This window comes from Leptopilina boulardi, unplaced genomic scaffold, assembly GCF_019393585.1.
Source record: "Leptopilina boulardi isolate dan_hultmark-lab unplaced genomic scaffold, ZJU_Lbou_2.1 LbouV2_360, whole genome shotgun sequence".
In the NCBI taxonomy this organism is placed as follows: domain Eukaryota; kingdom Metazoa; phylum Arthropoda; class Insecta; order Hymenoptera; family Figitidae; genus Leptopilina; species Leptopilina boulardi.
This window is the reverse complement of record NW_026137930.1, coordinates 56,755-70,850: the sequence shown is the minus strand read 5'-3', so window position 1 is coordinate 70,850 and position 14,096 is coordinate 56,755. Positions and strand designations below refer to the sequence as shown.

At 32.7% G+C, this 14,096-nt stretch overlaps 3 protein-coding genes across 3 annotated transcripts; 1 reads left to right on the top strand and 2 right to left on the bottom strand.

The window, feature by feature from the left end:
- The first annotated feature begins 239 nt into the window (after window positions 1-239).
- LOC127286458 (uncharacterized) lies at window positions 240-1,012 on the top strand. Its single transcript, XM_051312890.1, has 2 exons — window positions 240-504; window positions 590-1,012. The coding sequence occupies exon 2, from the start codon at window positions 604-606 to the stop codon at window positions 910-912; it is 309 nt and encodes a 102-aa protein (XP_051168847.1). The 5' UTR covers window positions 240-504; window positions 590-603; the 3' UTR covers window positions 913-1,012.
- An 800-nt stretch (window positions 1,013-1,812) lies between these two features.
- Window positions 1,813-3,036, bottom strand: LOC127286462 (uncharacterized). The gene is made up of 2 exons (XM_051312894.1): window positions 2,161-3,036; window positions 1,813-2,016 (listed from the first exon to the last, which is right to left on the bottom strand). Exons 1-2 carry the CDS (start codon window positions 3,034-3,036, stop codon window positions 1,813-1,815), a joined length of 1,080 nt encoding a protein of 359 aa, XP_051168851.1.
- A 6,099-nt stretch (window positions 3,037-9,135) lies between these two features.
- LOC127286461 (uncharacterized) lies at window positions 9,136-12,705 on the bottom strand. The gene is made up of 3 exons (XM_051312893.1): window positions 12,192-12,705; window positions 11,815-12,083; window positions 9,136-11,460 (listed from the first exon to the last, which is right to left on the bottom strand). The coding sequence occupies exons 1-3, from the start codon at window positions 12,703-12,705 to the stop codon at window positions 9,136-9,138; spliced, it is 3,108 nt and encodes a 1,035-aa protein (XP_051168850.1).
- Between the last annotated feature and the right edge of the window lie 1,391 nt (window positions 12,706-14,096).

Below are 14,096 nucleotides of genomic sequence, written 5' to 3'. Positions count from 1 at the left end.
GGCCACCCCCTTACCACCCACTCATTTGCATATGCCTTTTGAGATTCCCTCCCACTTTCCACCCTCTTGACCCCACCCCTCTTGACAACCAGAGTGGGGTACGGTGAGTTGCGCGCGCACTCTCCCTCTCTTTTCAACAACTTTGCGTGCGCATTATTATAATAAAGAGGGGATACAGAGTATATGGTGATTTGCTCGCGCACTCTCCCTCTCTTTTCAACAACTTTGCGTGCGCATTATTGTAATAGAGTGGGGGTACAGAGTTTAAATTAAAGGGGAGTTGCCTCCGCAGTTTTCAAGTGGGGGTAATATAGAGTGGGAGTTGAGGAAGAGTGGGGTTTCAGAGTTAAAGTGCGGGTTCCAGTTCCAGAGAGATCATTTCTGTCCTAGATTTCCAACATCAGCAGCAGCACCAGCACTAGCAGCATCAGCACTAGCAGCATCAACACTAGCAGCATCAGCACTAGCAGCATCAGCACTAGCAGCAGTAGAGACATTTTTTCGGTATGTATTATATCCTTTTTTTTTTCTTCTTCAAATCCTTTTTTTATTCAATTTTATTATTTTTAATTTTATTTTTTGCTTACAGATATAAAAAAAACTATGGATTTACAAAAACTTAACGCTGTTGGCCGTATGGAAAGCTTCCTACCTACCAAACCGCTAGCTGAATTGACTCCAAATGGGTTGTATGCAGTGACTAAAATAAAGCGAGTGCAGACCAAATTCGGAGTCAGGATTGTAGCAGAATTGGATGCTGCTTTCACAACATTCCTGCCAGCAAGGTTTGCTCGGCTGTTTGAAGCTGAACCTACTTCCTATACGATGATGGAAGAAGCCGCGCAGTCTCAAACATTGCAATTAAAATATCTCGGTGGAAAATTTAATGAAATTCAATTTGAATATAAATAATATATTAAATATTATTAAAATATACATAAAAAAATTGTAATAGAAAAAAATGTAAATATATTCAAAAATGTGAGAGAAAATAAATTTATAAATTTTTACTTAAAAAAATTGTTTCTTTTCTTATTTTACCTTCATTATTAGTCTTAATACTAAGGGCATAGGTTGAACAACAATAAAAAGATATTAATTTTTTAATACTATTATATTTATTTATTCAAAAATAGATTAAATTTATAATAATAGAGATTCAGAAGTTTCATAAAAAGATTTTAAAGTAGTATAAGTACAATCCACTTCATCGACGCCATCTGAAAAATTTCTCAATTCATTTGATACATTTAGAAACCAATTTCGAAGAATCATAACAATGTTTACAGCACAATGGTTAGTTTGTGTAATATGATGCGTACATGTAGTTAACAATGATTCAGTTTTAATATTTTTAATCGCTGGACAGTCTATATCTTCTAAATTTTGTACATTTAACAAATATTTTTCTAACCACTGCTTTTTTTCAACACCTTTCGTGTAGATAGTTTTTGCACCTCGTAATGTTTCTTGTATAATAGTACGCAATTCATCGTAAGATACATCTCCAGACATCCAGTGGATTCCATGATAATTGTTTGTTAGCCAGAGATTTTCACTTTTATAACGTTCAGGTAGTGAATTCCAAGCACATGGAGGTTCAAAGAGGTAAACTCGAGGTTGAGCATCAGCTTCAAGAGGAAGTATAGCCAACTCTTTGAAAATGAAATCGTTGCAGGGTTTCTTGAAGCCTTGAACGTCTACGATGAACTCCATCTTGGAATAGAAATAAATTTCTATCCCAGGAACGTGAGTTATATACCTCTCAGTTCAACCCCTCCCCACTACTTTCATTTTACCCCCTCCATTGCTTTACAGTTTTTTAACTATACCGCTGATTGGTTTATACTGTACAATGCGATCATGTATGATGAGACAATAAGCAGTTGTTTCAGCAGGTATATTATTTCTAGCTTCAAATTCCAAACGTACATCAACTGACGTTTGTTTGAGAAACTCATTTTGTTTTGAACAATCAATAACAATTAGAGGAGCCAATGATTTAAAAGTATCAAGCTTCAATATGGGTTCAGAATCTCTTCCATAGTAGGAAGATTGAAAATTAGCATACATATCATAAAGTATAGAATATTGATTTTGATTAAAATTTAAATTTAAATTTCCATAAGGATATGATTGTGAATTTAAAAAGAGTTTTACATTTGTAATGTCGCAGTGATCAAAATAACTGGCAGACTTTTTACGTTTATCTTTTCTTCCTGTTTGGAATCCAACAATTACATATCGAGGCTTCTCTAATTGTGTTGACGATTTTATTTGCCACATGACTCTTGTACTTGATGGAATTAAAGGATATTCAAACATTTCCCACAATCGAAAACTCATTGAAATTAGTGGATCTTTCTCGATAAATTTCAATAATTTGATTTTATTATTATCAGATGGTAAAACATATGGCACTAACCATTCCACTTTATTAATTTGCACTTTGAACTGTTCATCTGCACCTTCGCCCATTTGAATAATAGAATTTAAATCACTACGTGCTCTTATTAAAATCAGTTCATGTTTAGCATTCATAACAATTTTTTTATAATCTTCAGCAAAACCAAAAATCATACCAAGTGGTATTGATATATCAAAATATCCATCTTGTAATGCCATTCTTGTATTCAATTCCACATTCAAAACTCCTGCATTTTCAGCGCGGTTAAGTTGAGGTGGTGTTAAAGAAACCAAGCTTTTCATAGTAGTTGTATGTCCAACATACTTGCAACGGTCAATCTCAATACCATTCAATTCATAACGAATTTCATCAAACAAATAGGCTATCGCATTGTTGGTGAAATGAATATTTTGTGTGGCATCAGTTCCATCAGCATTAGTCAACCTTCCAAAAATATGTAATACACTATTGCTTGGTAAAATAGATAAATCTTGATTTTGTACAATAATACGAATTTCATCACTATTGTTAAACGATGAGGATGCATATGGTTGATGACTGTGAATCTCATAATTAGCTATGGATTCATCAAAATTCACTGATGCTGGAATGCTGAGAATCTCCTCCATTTTTCTTATAACAGCGACACAAAATAAACAAGAAAAAATTTTCTCCTCTTCTCTTCTTTCTCTTCCTTAGTTTTGATTTCTGACTCGTAGACCTAGCTGCTTCAGGAATTGTCGACTCTGAGGTGTTAACACCTTGCGAGCTGTTTTCAAACTGATCTTCGATGGACATGGTGTTTGAGTTTTATAACTACTTCCAACTTTTCGATTATAAACAATACCCATTACATTGATTTAATATGTAAACGGATTGTTATTGTCTCTCCTCTAAAATTAATCAAAATACCGTTCTGATCTACTATACGCAGCTGAATGTTATGTATTGTCCTTACGGCGACTGGAAGGTAAATGATGTGTGTGGAACTTCTACAATCTTATATCCCGGTGGAACAGTGGGGAAAAATTCATGTATAGTGTGGACTTTTTCACTATTTATATACGCTCCAGTGGTAATATTACATTCAATGCGTAGAGCATTCACTTTCAATATTTTTACAGGTAAATCAGAGGAATGTTTTACATTCGGTGGTAGTTTGCGAGCAGTGAATCCCAATAAACTAGCAATAGAATCTTCAGGAGTAAAGTCAATCCAAAGATTTGATTTAATATAGCATCGTAATGTACTATTGTTGCACTCTATTGACAAATAATTTTTGTCTGTTATTTGACGTTTTAAATATGCTTCTATATCTTTAATTTCATAACTGCCAGTAGGTATAGTAATCTCAATATTGTTTATATAAAATTTGTTGCAATTTTCATCAATGTTAGGAATTGAGTTATATGTAAATAAATCAACAAGTCCAAGTGTATAATTTTTATTAGGTGAAAGTCCAATAGGTGGGAAGTATGAAGCCTCCATAACTGAAGACTTTCCCGTTAACGTTAAAGTAAAAGAGTCATTCATGTTGGACATCTACTTTTATACTGAAGGTTATAATTATTTACATATTCTTATATAGATTAAAACTGTTCTTAACGTTAAGTTGCTTACATAAGAATTTAAGACATAAATGACCACATATAAATGTATCAAAATTTTGATATCTCTCATGATTATATTTTATATAGCTACCAACACCTAGATAAACAATGAGATCCAATGGTGGTGAAAGATTTCCAAAACTATCAAAATATTCAGTTTCATTGTTTATCTTTTTATATGCTACCCAATGTGTTCCAGGACCTTCTTTATTATCAAGATTAATTATGGCTGATTCACATTTATAAGGTCCTGTAATAGGTAATTCATTTCTCATAAAAACTCCACGAAATTTAGGTATTTTCATAAGTTTAGCATATTTAAGTAAATCATAGTCGGTTAGTGCGCGGTGAGGTAGCTTCAATATTAGTTTTTTTGAACACTCTTTGTATATTTCAATCCATTTCCTTGATGTGGTTTAATATAAAGACCAAGTCCTTTACGATAGGGTTTCAAATATATACCCTTTCCTATAGCAATGGCCTCCATTGTTTCATTATGTCGATGTGCTTCTGAAAGTTGTTTTTTAGCAGCATTAGCATCATTTACTGCTTTTACAATACCACTGACTCCACCACTAAGTGCTCCTAATGCACTAAGCCCGGCAAAAATTGGTATTAGCGGTAAAATACCGCCAATTTTTGAAGGTACAGGAAGAATTCGAGGTGATGAAATTTTACACTTACTACCAAGATTTTTAACTGCATTTTGTGCACCAATCATTGCTGTTTTAATAGTGTCCGTTGCGTTATGATTATTTTTCATATTATTTTTAGCAGCATGAATAATCTTCCTTAATGTCATGCGTTTATTTTTCTTGGAAATTGTATTCTTCTTCTTCTTCTTCGACTTCTTCTTCTTCTTCTTCACAATCTTTTTCTTAATATTATTATTAATTTTTAAACCCATCCCAAATTTAGATTTAGCTTTCATTATATTAGTTACAGCTAATGCAGCTGCTTTTTCACTAATTTTAGCGTCCTTGGAAATTACTCGTTCCCACGCCTTTTCAGCTAGTATTTTGTCTGCAGTATTTCTTGCAGCCACGTCATTATCTTTTGAATAGGCTATATCATGCTCCTTACAAGCCGTATCCAAAGGATTTATACCAGGATCCCCTCGTGCAAGACGTTTTGCCAACTTTGTTCCAGGTCCACAATATTGATAACCAGGAATGTGACACTCGAATGGTAATTTGTTAATTAAAGTATTGAGAAATCCTTGACCACTGCAAGAATTTTTCTTCACTTTATCGTGAGTAATCATACCTCACTCGACAATGGTCTATAACCAACTGATTGAGGGCGACTATATAAGTGGGGTATTTATAGTTTTTTCATTAGTCAATTCTAAGATGCAGTTCAAGGTACAAGCTGTACAACTCCCTATTGCCAATGTGGATAACCTCATTGAAAGTAAAGATAATGGGGTTAAACGACATGGAAGTTTATTTTCAAATAGTATTCGAGCAGCTTTTTGTGGACCATCAAATTGTGGAAAAACGAATGCACTTCTCTCTCTGATTATACATCCGAATGGTTTAGGATTTGAAAATATATATTTATATTCAAAATCATTACAGCAGCCGAAATATAAATTTTTGGAACAAGTACTTAGTAAAGTAGATGGCATCGAGTTCTTCCCATTCAGTGAACATGAACAAGTTGTTACGCCTAAGGATGCAAAAACTAATTCAATTTTCATTTTTGATGATATCGCTTGTGAGAAGCAGGACAATGTTAAGGCGTTTTTTTGTATGGGGCGGCATGTTAACGTCGATAGTTTTTATCTTTGTCAAACATATGCTCATATTCCAAAACATCTTGTTAGAGATAATATTAATTTGCTTGTGCTATTCAGACAAGATGAAAGGAATCTCAAGCATGTTTACAGTGATCATGTGAATACAGATATGACTTTTACACAGTTTCGAGATTTATGTTCAGTATGTTGGAACTCTGACAGGTATGGATTTGTAGTTATTGATAAAGATAGAAATATAAATGATGGAAGATATAGGAAGGGATTTGATTGCTTTATTCAGTTATAAATATTAAGCATTTCAAGAGAATTGTATTAGTTTAGTTTGAGACTTTCATAAATAAACATGTTTCGAAAGGAGCGAGAGACACTACATCAAATAGCTGCAGCAAGTGATGCTATACGTCGAAAGCATCGTATTCTTAAAAGTGGCAGAGAGTCAGCTGAAAATATGTTGAAAAAAACCTTTCAACCATTAGTTACTCCATTGGAAAAATTAGTCAATATAACTAAAAATCCTATAAAGATTGAAAATTTTCAAAACCATGTAAAGAAAGAAGAAGAAGAAGACTTTGAATCATCTTTTAAGACTGCCATTAGTAAAGATACACCTTTCAACAAATCTATTTATAATGATGATGTAACGTTTTATGATCCTATTTATGAAGAAGACATGCAAAATTTATCAAAAGAAAATATAATTGATAGATTGCCCAATCAAGAGAATCATAATATTATTGTTAATGAGCAAAATAATAATATACTTAATGATACCTTTCATGAGCAAGGCATGTATAATATTAAAGACGCAAGTAATGTGATTGATACTCTGGAAGAAGAAGAAGATTCTGATAAATTAACAAAGAAATTTCTACAAATGTTGGATAAAAATAGGAAACAATATATAGATATGGTTTATGGAGTACGTAAACTTCCCGACGGTACATATATGATTGGTGATACACAAATTAATTTTGAAGGTTCTTACATTAACCTAGTTGGGAAGAAAAAATATTCTAAAACGGATGGATTATTGGAACTCATATTCCGACAAAAACCTGATCAGAAGTTAACAAATGCTAATGATTTCGTAAACTATAAAGAAATCCTGCGTAGTACGAATGCACATAGAAAGAACTATAGCCCAAAGAAACCTATTCGTAGTAATAAGACTTACAAATATACTAATGTTATTGCAAAACTTTTGCTCAAATCCGGAGATTCTTATTTGAAGAGAAAAACTCAATTACCACAATTTATGACGGTGAAGAAAGAATCATATCCAGACTATGTCTATTGGGATGATCCAAATGAGATTGTTGATCGTCTACGCTTACTTGTAGCATCACAACAGGCTGGCAATTCAAGTCATAACAATGAAATTATGTCAATAATTGAAGAATTACGGGAAGCTCAAATTATATATTAAGAGTGAACTTGTAAAATCAACATCATTATTATATTAAATATTGTTCTATTCAGATCATTTTATTATAAATCCTTGAACATGGATGATAAAAAGTTAACAGTTGTGACAGAGTTACATAGGCAAGCTAGGAGAAATTATCCACGTCGTAAAGTAGAAATGCGTGGAATTGATGAAACTTGGCAAGCAGATTTAGTTGAAATGATACCTTATTCTAAAGTTAATAAAGGTTTTAAATATATGCTTACAGTTATAGATATATTTTCCAAGCATGCATGGGCTATTCCTGTAAAAAGTAAAAGTGGAAAAGATGTTTCTGAAGCTATGGAATCTATACTTGTGAATGGACGTGTTCCTACAAACTTGCATACTGATAAAGGAAAAGAATTTTATAATTCTATATTTGAGAGTTTAATGAAATCATATAAAATTAAACTGTATTCAACTTATAGTAATTTAAAAGCTTCAATTATCGAAAGATTTAACCGCACACTAAAAAATATGATGTGGCCACAGTTCAACTTACGAGGAAGTTATAAATGGGAAGACATTTTACCATCTCTTGTTACAAAGTATAATAACAATAAACATCGTACTATTGGAATGAAACCTAAGGATGTCAGCAGAGAAGATGAAAAGAAACTGTTGAAACGCATCTCCAAACAAAGAAAAATTTTGCCTAAAAAAGCAAAATTCATAGTTGGTGATCGAGTACGAGTGAGCAAGTATAAGAATGTTTTTGAAAAAGGATACACACCCAACTGGACGACTGAAATTTTCACCATTATTCAAGTCAAATCAACGAATCCAGTAACTTACAAGCTGAAGGATTATCAAGATCAACCCATCGAAGGCGGCTTCTATGAAGAAGAAATTTCTAAAATGAAATTTCCAGATATTTATTTGGTAGAAAAAGTCCTTAAAAATCGTCGTAATGAAATCTATGTCAAATGGCTTGGATTCGATAATTCTCACAATAGTTGGATAAAAAAATCAGAAATGTAAAATTTGAAAAGTTAAAGTTAACTATTTGAAAAGTTAAAGTTAACTATTTGAAAAGTTACATTTAAAAAGCATGTAAATATTTGAAAAGTTAAAGTTAACTATTTGAAAAGTTAAAGTTAACTATTTCAAAAGTTAAAGTTAACTATTTCAAAAGTTAAAGTTAACTATTTCAAAAGTTAAGAGAATGTTCTTTTCATATACTGAATGAAATTAAGCAAGTTTAGACAAATTCCAACTTCATTGTTGAAGGAAACAAAAAAAAAAAGTCGTTATAATTTTAAAAAAAAATATTAGTCTTTTCACAGACTAGACTTGTTTCAACTTGCTTTTTTTGAAAAGGAACAAAGAAAGAAATTTATGCTTTTCACAGACTAGACTTGTTTCAACTTGCCTTTTTTGAACAGGAACAAAGAAAAGAATTTATGCATTTCATGGTCTAGACTTTTCTCAACTTGCCTTTTTGAACAGGAACAAAGAAAAGAATTTATGCTTTTCACAGATTAGACTTGTTTCAACTTGCTTTTTTTTTTTGAAAAGGAACAAAGAAAGAAATTTATGCTTTTCACAGATTAGACTTGTTTCAACTTGCTTTTTTTTTGAAAAGGAACAAAGAAAGAAATTTATGCTTTTCACAGATTAGACTTGTTTCAACTTGCTTTTTTTTGAAAAAAAAGAACAAAGGCATCTTCTGAGAATTTATTTATACTTGTTAGAGCTATGTCAACAATTGTAATAATGTATATGAAGGTTATATTAAATAAAGTAGACATAAAATTAATAAAAAGTTTTCATTTAATAAGAATTTCCTTCCACTACAACTCTTTTTTTTCAATATGTATAATAAATATAAATAAATAAGAAATATAAACAATAAATATAAATAAATAAGAAATATACAATAAATATAAATAAATAACAAATATATACATCAGACTTGTAACATTTCTACATCATCATCATCATCATGGTTTACAATATTGCAATGTCCCCAAGCGAGAGTGTCTGTACTATTTTTTAATAAATATCTCTTATCATCAAATGGACTTAAAGCTGTTTTGGTTTGTTTTAATGTGTGTACATTATGCAATTTTGATCTAATACAATACTGTGTTCTAGATTGAATTTGAACGTTTTTTAAGCAGAATAGATAATCATTGAAAGTAATAGTTTTTTTCACAACTGCCGTCTTGATACCTTTAACTTTTTTTATAAAATCTTGACCTTCAACGCGAAGACTGTACATTTTACTCCGCAATCCAACAAATTCTGTTACAATTTTCCCACTGCACTCATCTTTCATGAGACCCAAGACTTTTTTGTTAGCTTGCGGAATGCCATATACATTATTAGCTGGGTAATCTGATGTATCAAATTTGCAAATATCTACCTTCATATCAGAGTAGATATCTGCACATTTAATTTTATACACAAGGCTATCGGTATCAGTGTAGAGTAATTTACAATTATTACCGTACTTGATTTTCATATAATTATAATGAAAATCATACATTAATGTTTTAGAAATATCTAAAACGCTAAGTCCAATATAGATTGGCTTATTCATGTACACTTCCGTTTTTGTGAGTTCCACAGCAATCAAGTTATCATTAAAGATAGCTCTTGTGTGGAAGTTTGGTTTTGAAATAAGAGCCTCGGCACCGTACCTACCCTCCCACTTTGTCACAAGCTTGACATCTACATGCTTTCGTACATTTTCCATAGTCTTGCCATAAACAGCATTATTCATAAGTTTGAACAAATTTTTTTCAAACTCATTTTGAGCATTTGTTCGCATCATAGTATTAAAATCAATATAACTTTTTAACCAAGTGGACTGTTTAAATTTTAAAATTCGATGTATATGATTAAGTTTAATACCATGTGCTAATGCTTGTTTAAGTGCACGATAATGGATTATATACTTTTGTTTCGGTAAGAGAGTAGTTAACAGCTTCGATTGTTTTGATCCAGGTGGCTTTGAGTGTTCAGGACAAAATGGTAAGTCACTATGACTGTTATGCAATTCATGAGGGTAATCTAAATCCACTTCTAATATGTAACCAAAAGGTGAATCATCAGGGATGTTAAAGTTAAATGTATTATCTATATTTTTTACCCACTCAAAACCACCGTAGGGAAGTGCTTGTACCATAGCCCATCCATAAAGGTTATTAGCGTCCAAGTACACAATGTAAGATGATTCTTCCTTTTCATTATAATTCTTCATATAATGATTATTAGCATGAGCATATCTATTTGAACATTGGCTAATCCCACCCCTAATGCCACGTTCAATAAACATGATCATGTCAATATCTGTAAGAAGTTCCAACTCAACATTTGTATACTTTAGCATAGCATCCCAACTCAATCCAGGAGTTGTATAATAGTGAGCTGGATCTAAACCATATGCATCAAGACATTGGTCTCTAAAATTTTCAAAAACATCTGCAAGTAATAAAATGTCTGTTTTCATGTATAAATATACATAATCACCGATATTTTTGCAATTAAATGCAGACCAAACCTCTTGTGCATGTAGATAATCTTCATTACTTATATTTGAATCATTTAAGGTACTGTAAAATTTCTCTATTGGCGGTAGTTGTTCCTCATTAAGTTTTAATCTACAATCCAAGTACTCATATGGAAAAATTCCTTTACGGGTTAGTAACTGAATTTTATCCATATCATAGGCTTGAAATTCAGAATTTACAATATTATAATTCGTCAAATAAGATGCTAATTTATCCAAAGATGATGCCATGAATCTAAATGAATCTATAAATTTAAATTTGATATCATTTGCTGCAACGTGTTTAGTAAAACTTATATATTTTTCTTTATTAATTGGAAGGAGGCTAACATTACCCTCAAACTCAGTCGCGATAGCTTTTATAATGAAATGTGCATCATATCCACTCAAGTTATGGAAAACCACAGGAATAGTTTTTGAAACCTGATATTTCAGATTGCAATCCTGATGAGCGACTCCTCTATATTTACCAGTTATATGACAGTGATCTCTAACCTTAACACCCCCATGCGTGATAATTTTTCTGCAGATGTGACAAACATTAGTATTTTTGAATGCTGCTTTTTGAGTTGCATTTAAGACTTCCATCGGAACGTTAGTTATAAAAACAGGCTCAACATCCTCTGCCACTTGTTTTAATTCACGAGCAAACCATTTTGCTGCATCTTCTTCATTAATAGGGGATGCTTTGTATACTGATAAAGTGTCATCATAACACTTTAAATAGTAGCCAATGCTCAGAAGTTTATGTTTTTGAAAAACTTCTGTATTATCCCCTACGAATGAAGAATCAGTCGCAGGAAGCAGTAGGCTCTCACAGTCAGCATATATGATAAACGGAGCACGCTCCTTGTTATAAAAATTCTTAAAATGAACCCTATTTTGTCCAGGCTTTGGTAAAATAACTTTAGTTTTATTTAGTTTTATACAATTTTCTATATGATTATAATCATATAGAAAATTGTATAAAACTAAATAAAACTAAAGAAGCTCCTCTTCATTTTTAAAATAATGTAAACACCGATCACAAATATGCTTCTTATATTCAGACTGTGATAATTGTTTGCCTACAAGCCTGGATAAATTTTTTATCCAAACGAAATGATAAGTGAATGAGGTGGTAGTGTTTGATTTTTCAACACAATCTTCCTCCTCACATTCATCATAATCTTCCTCAATGCGTAAAAGATTCACATGTGAGACTTTCTTACTAGATGAGAGATATAATGGTATTACAGTAAATTTTGATTTATGCTTTTGTAAACCATAAACATTTACTGAAACATCATTTTGAGATTCAAATTTTCGGATATCCTTAAATGTTACAGGAAATGTAATACCTGTAAAATTTAAAGTATCTTCAAATTTCTCATATTTTTTCACTCTTCCCGAATTAGAGGAGGTTTGATATAATGCTGAAAGAATCGCCCACTTGAAGCATTCATTACCTTCTTTTCGGACATTTATACAGGCTTTTTTTCGTTCAGTGGCAAGTGGCAGTTTAATGAAACAACCAACACGCATAGGGTTGTATTTGTTAAAGTTCACATCTAATCTGAGAATAGAGTGAAGTTGCCAATTTGATTCTTTCTCCTGAAATTCTTCCATAAGTTTGAGGGTTATTTGCTTAACATTTTCATTATAAAAGTTATTTAAATCTGTTGCAGGGAAAATCTCGCCTGTTTTTGCAATAAATGATTTCAAATCTAAAATACTTGTTCCATCAGCTAAAGTCTTTTTAAATTTAGCTACCAAAACTGTATAAACTTTTAAGCAACCTAACCTATTTAAACAGGCTTTAACTTGATCTTCATAAATTGAAAAGGCATCATCTAAGAATAAATTAACATCTATGTGACTCATATTAATAATTGTTCCGCTTTGAATTCTTGAATTAAATGCCCTATCAGTCACAGTCCATTTAATTCTATCATTCGCTTCCAAACCTGATCCACGTTTCATTACCGAATCAAAGTGGCATTCAAAATAATAAATTTGTTTTAGTAAATTTAAAATTCTCTCCTTTTGATTACCTTTAATAGAAGAGAAACGTTTTGAAAATTTTTTTAAAAGAGAATAATGTTTTTTACATTTGTTATGCCACTCAAATGCGCTAATGAAACGATCATCACCTGACTTGGATGATACAGATTCTAACTCAATTTTCGCAACATTAATGAAATTTTCTGATACTTCACAAATTTCATTAATGCTATCCTGTGAAACTATTCTTTCATAAGGTTTATTATTTCTGCGTGTAGCCATTTTTTATTATTGTTTTTTATTTAGAACGATACTGTAACAAAAAGAATAAGCTGAAACAGAGAAAAAAAAATGCTGTTGAATGTAGTTGAATGTAGTGGAACCCCCTCTCACGGATATATTTGGAACCTCCAAACTGAATGCTTTTGACCCTTAATTGTTTGTTGTTACTCCTGAGACTAGTCTGCAACAGAATAAAGGAATTTTTTTTTTTTTTTAATTATTACTAACATTATATACACATATAAATAAATACTTACATAAAAATGTTCTGACTACACTTTATAACACACAATGTGTGTAAAAGTAGCACCCCCTCTCTAGCGCGCTTGAGCAAGTTGAGACAGGGAAGAAACAAGTCTTAACTCACTGAGACTACAGTCTGTGAAGTGAAAGTAGTCTCAAGGGTGTTGAGTTAGATGAGATATATGTGCACGCTTCTACTACAACTGCTTCTACGTGTAGGTGGCCCCCTCTCTTGCGCGCCTGACTGAACTCAGTGAGACTGCTACTATTGGTGTGAGTGAGAAGAACCCCTCTCTCTCTCTCTCATGGACCCGACTCAGCTTGGTGAGACAGCTACTATTGGCGTGAGTGAGTAGCACCTCTCTCTCTCTCTCTCTCATGGACCTGACTCAGCTACTATTGGTGTGAGTGAGAAGAACCCCTCTCTCTCTCTCTCATGGACCTGACTCAGCTACTATTGGTGTGAGTGAGAAGAAGAACCCCTCTCTCTCTCTCATGGACCCGACTCAGCTACTATTGGTGTGAGTGAGAAGAAGAACCCCTCTCTCTCTCTCTCATGGACCCGACTCAGCTACTATTGGTGTGAGTGAGAAGAAGAACCCCTCTCTCTCTCTCTCATGGACCCGACTCAGCTACTATTGGTGTGAGTGAGAAGAACCCCTCTCTCTCTCTCTCATGGACCCGACTCAGCTTGGTGAGACAGCTACTAGTACTGGTGTATGTAAGGAGGAGCCCCGGGTTGATGCTGCTGATTCTGGAACCTAGAACAGAATGACTTTCCTTGCCACGGGAATCGCCTGAGGTACATGTCGTCCCCACTATTCACAACACCCCACTACCGAACT

Bases quoted from the DNA above. Each gene is read 5' to 3' on its own strand.
- LOC127286458 (XM_051312890.1), top strand. From the start codon at position 604: ATGGATTTACAAAAACTTAACGCTGTTGGCCGTATGGAAAGCTTCCTA.
- LOC127286462 (XM_051312894.1), bottom strand. From the start codon at position 3,036: ATGGAGGAGATTCTCAGCATTCCAGCATCAGTGAATTTTGATGAATCC. The intron at 2,017-2,160 runs GTAAAACTCTTT...CCCATATTGAAG, and splicing joins ATCACTGCGACATTACAAAT to CTTGATACTTTTAAATCATT.
- LOC127286461 (XM_051312893.1), bottom strand. From the start codon at position 12,705: ATGAAACGTGGATCAGGTTTGGAAGCGAATGATAGAATTAAATGGACT. The intron at 12,084-12,191 runs GTAATGAATGCT...TAAATTTTACAG, and splicing joins TATAAATGTCCGAAAAGAAG to GTATTACATTTCCTGTAACA. The intron at 11,461-11,814 runs GTAGGCAAACAA...TACTATTTAAAG, and splicing joins TAAAAAATTTATCCAGGCTT to TGTTATGATGACACTTTATC.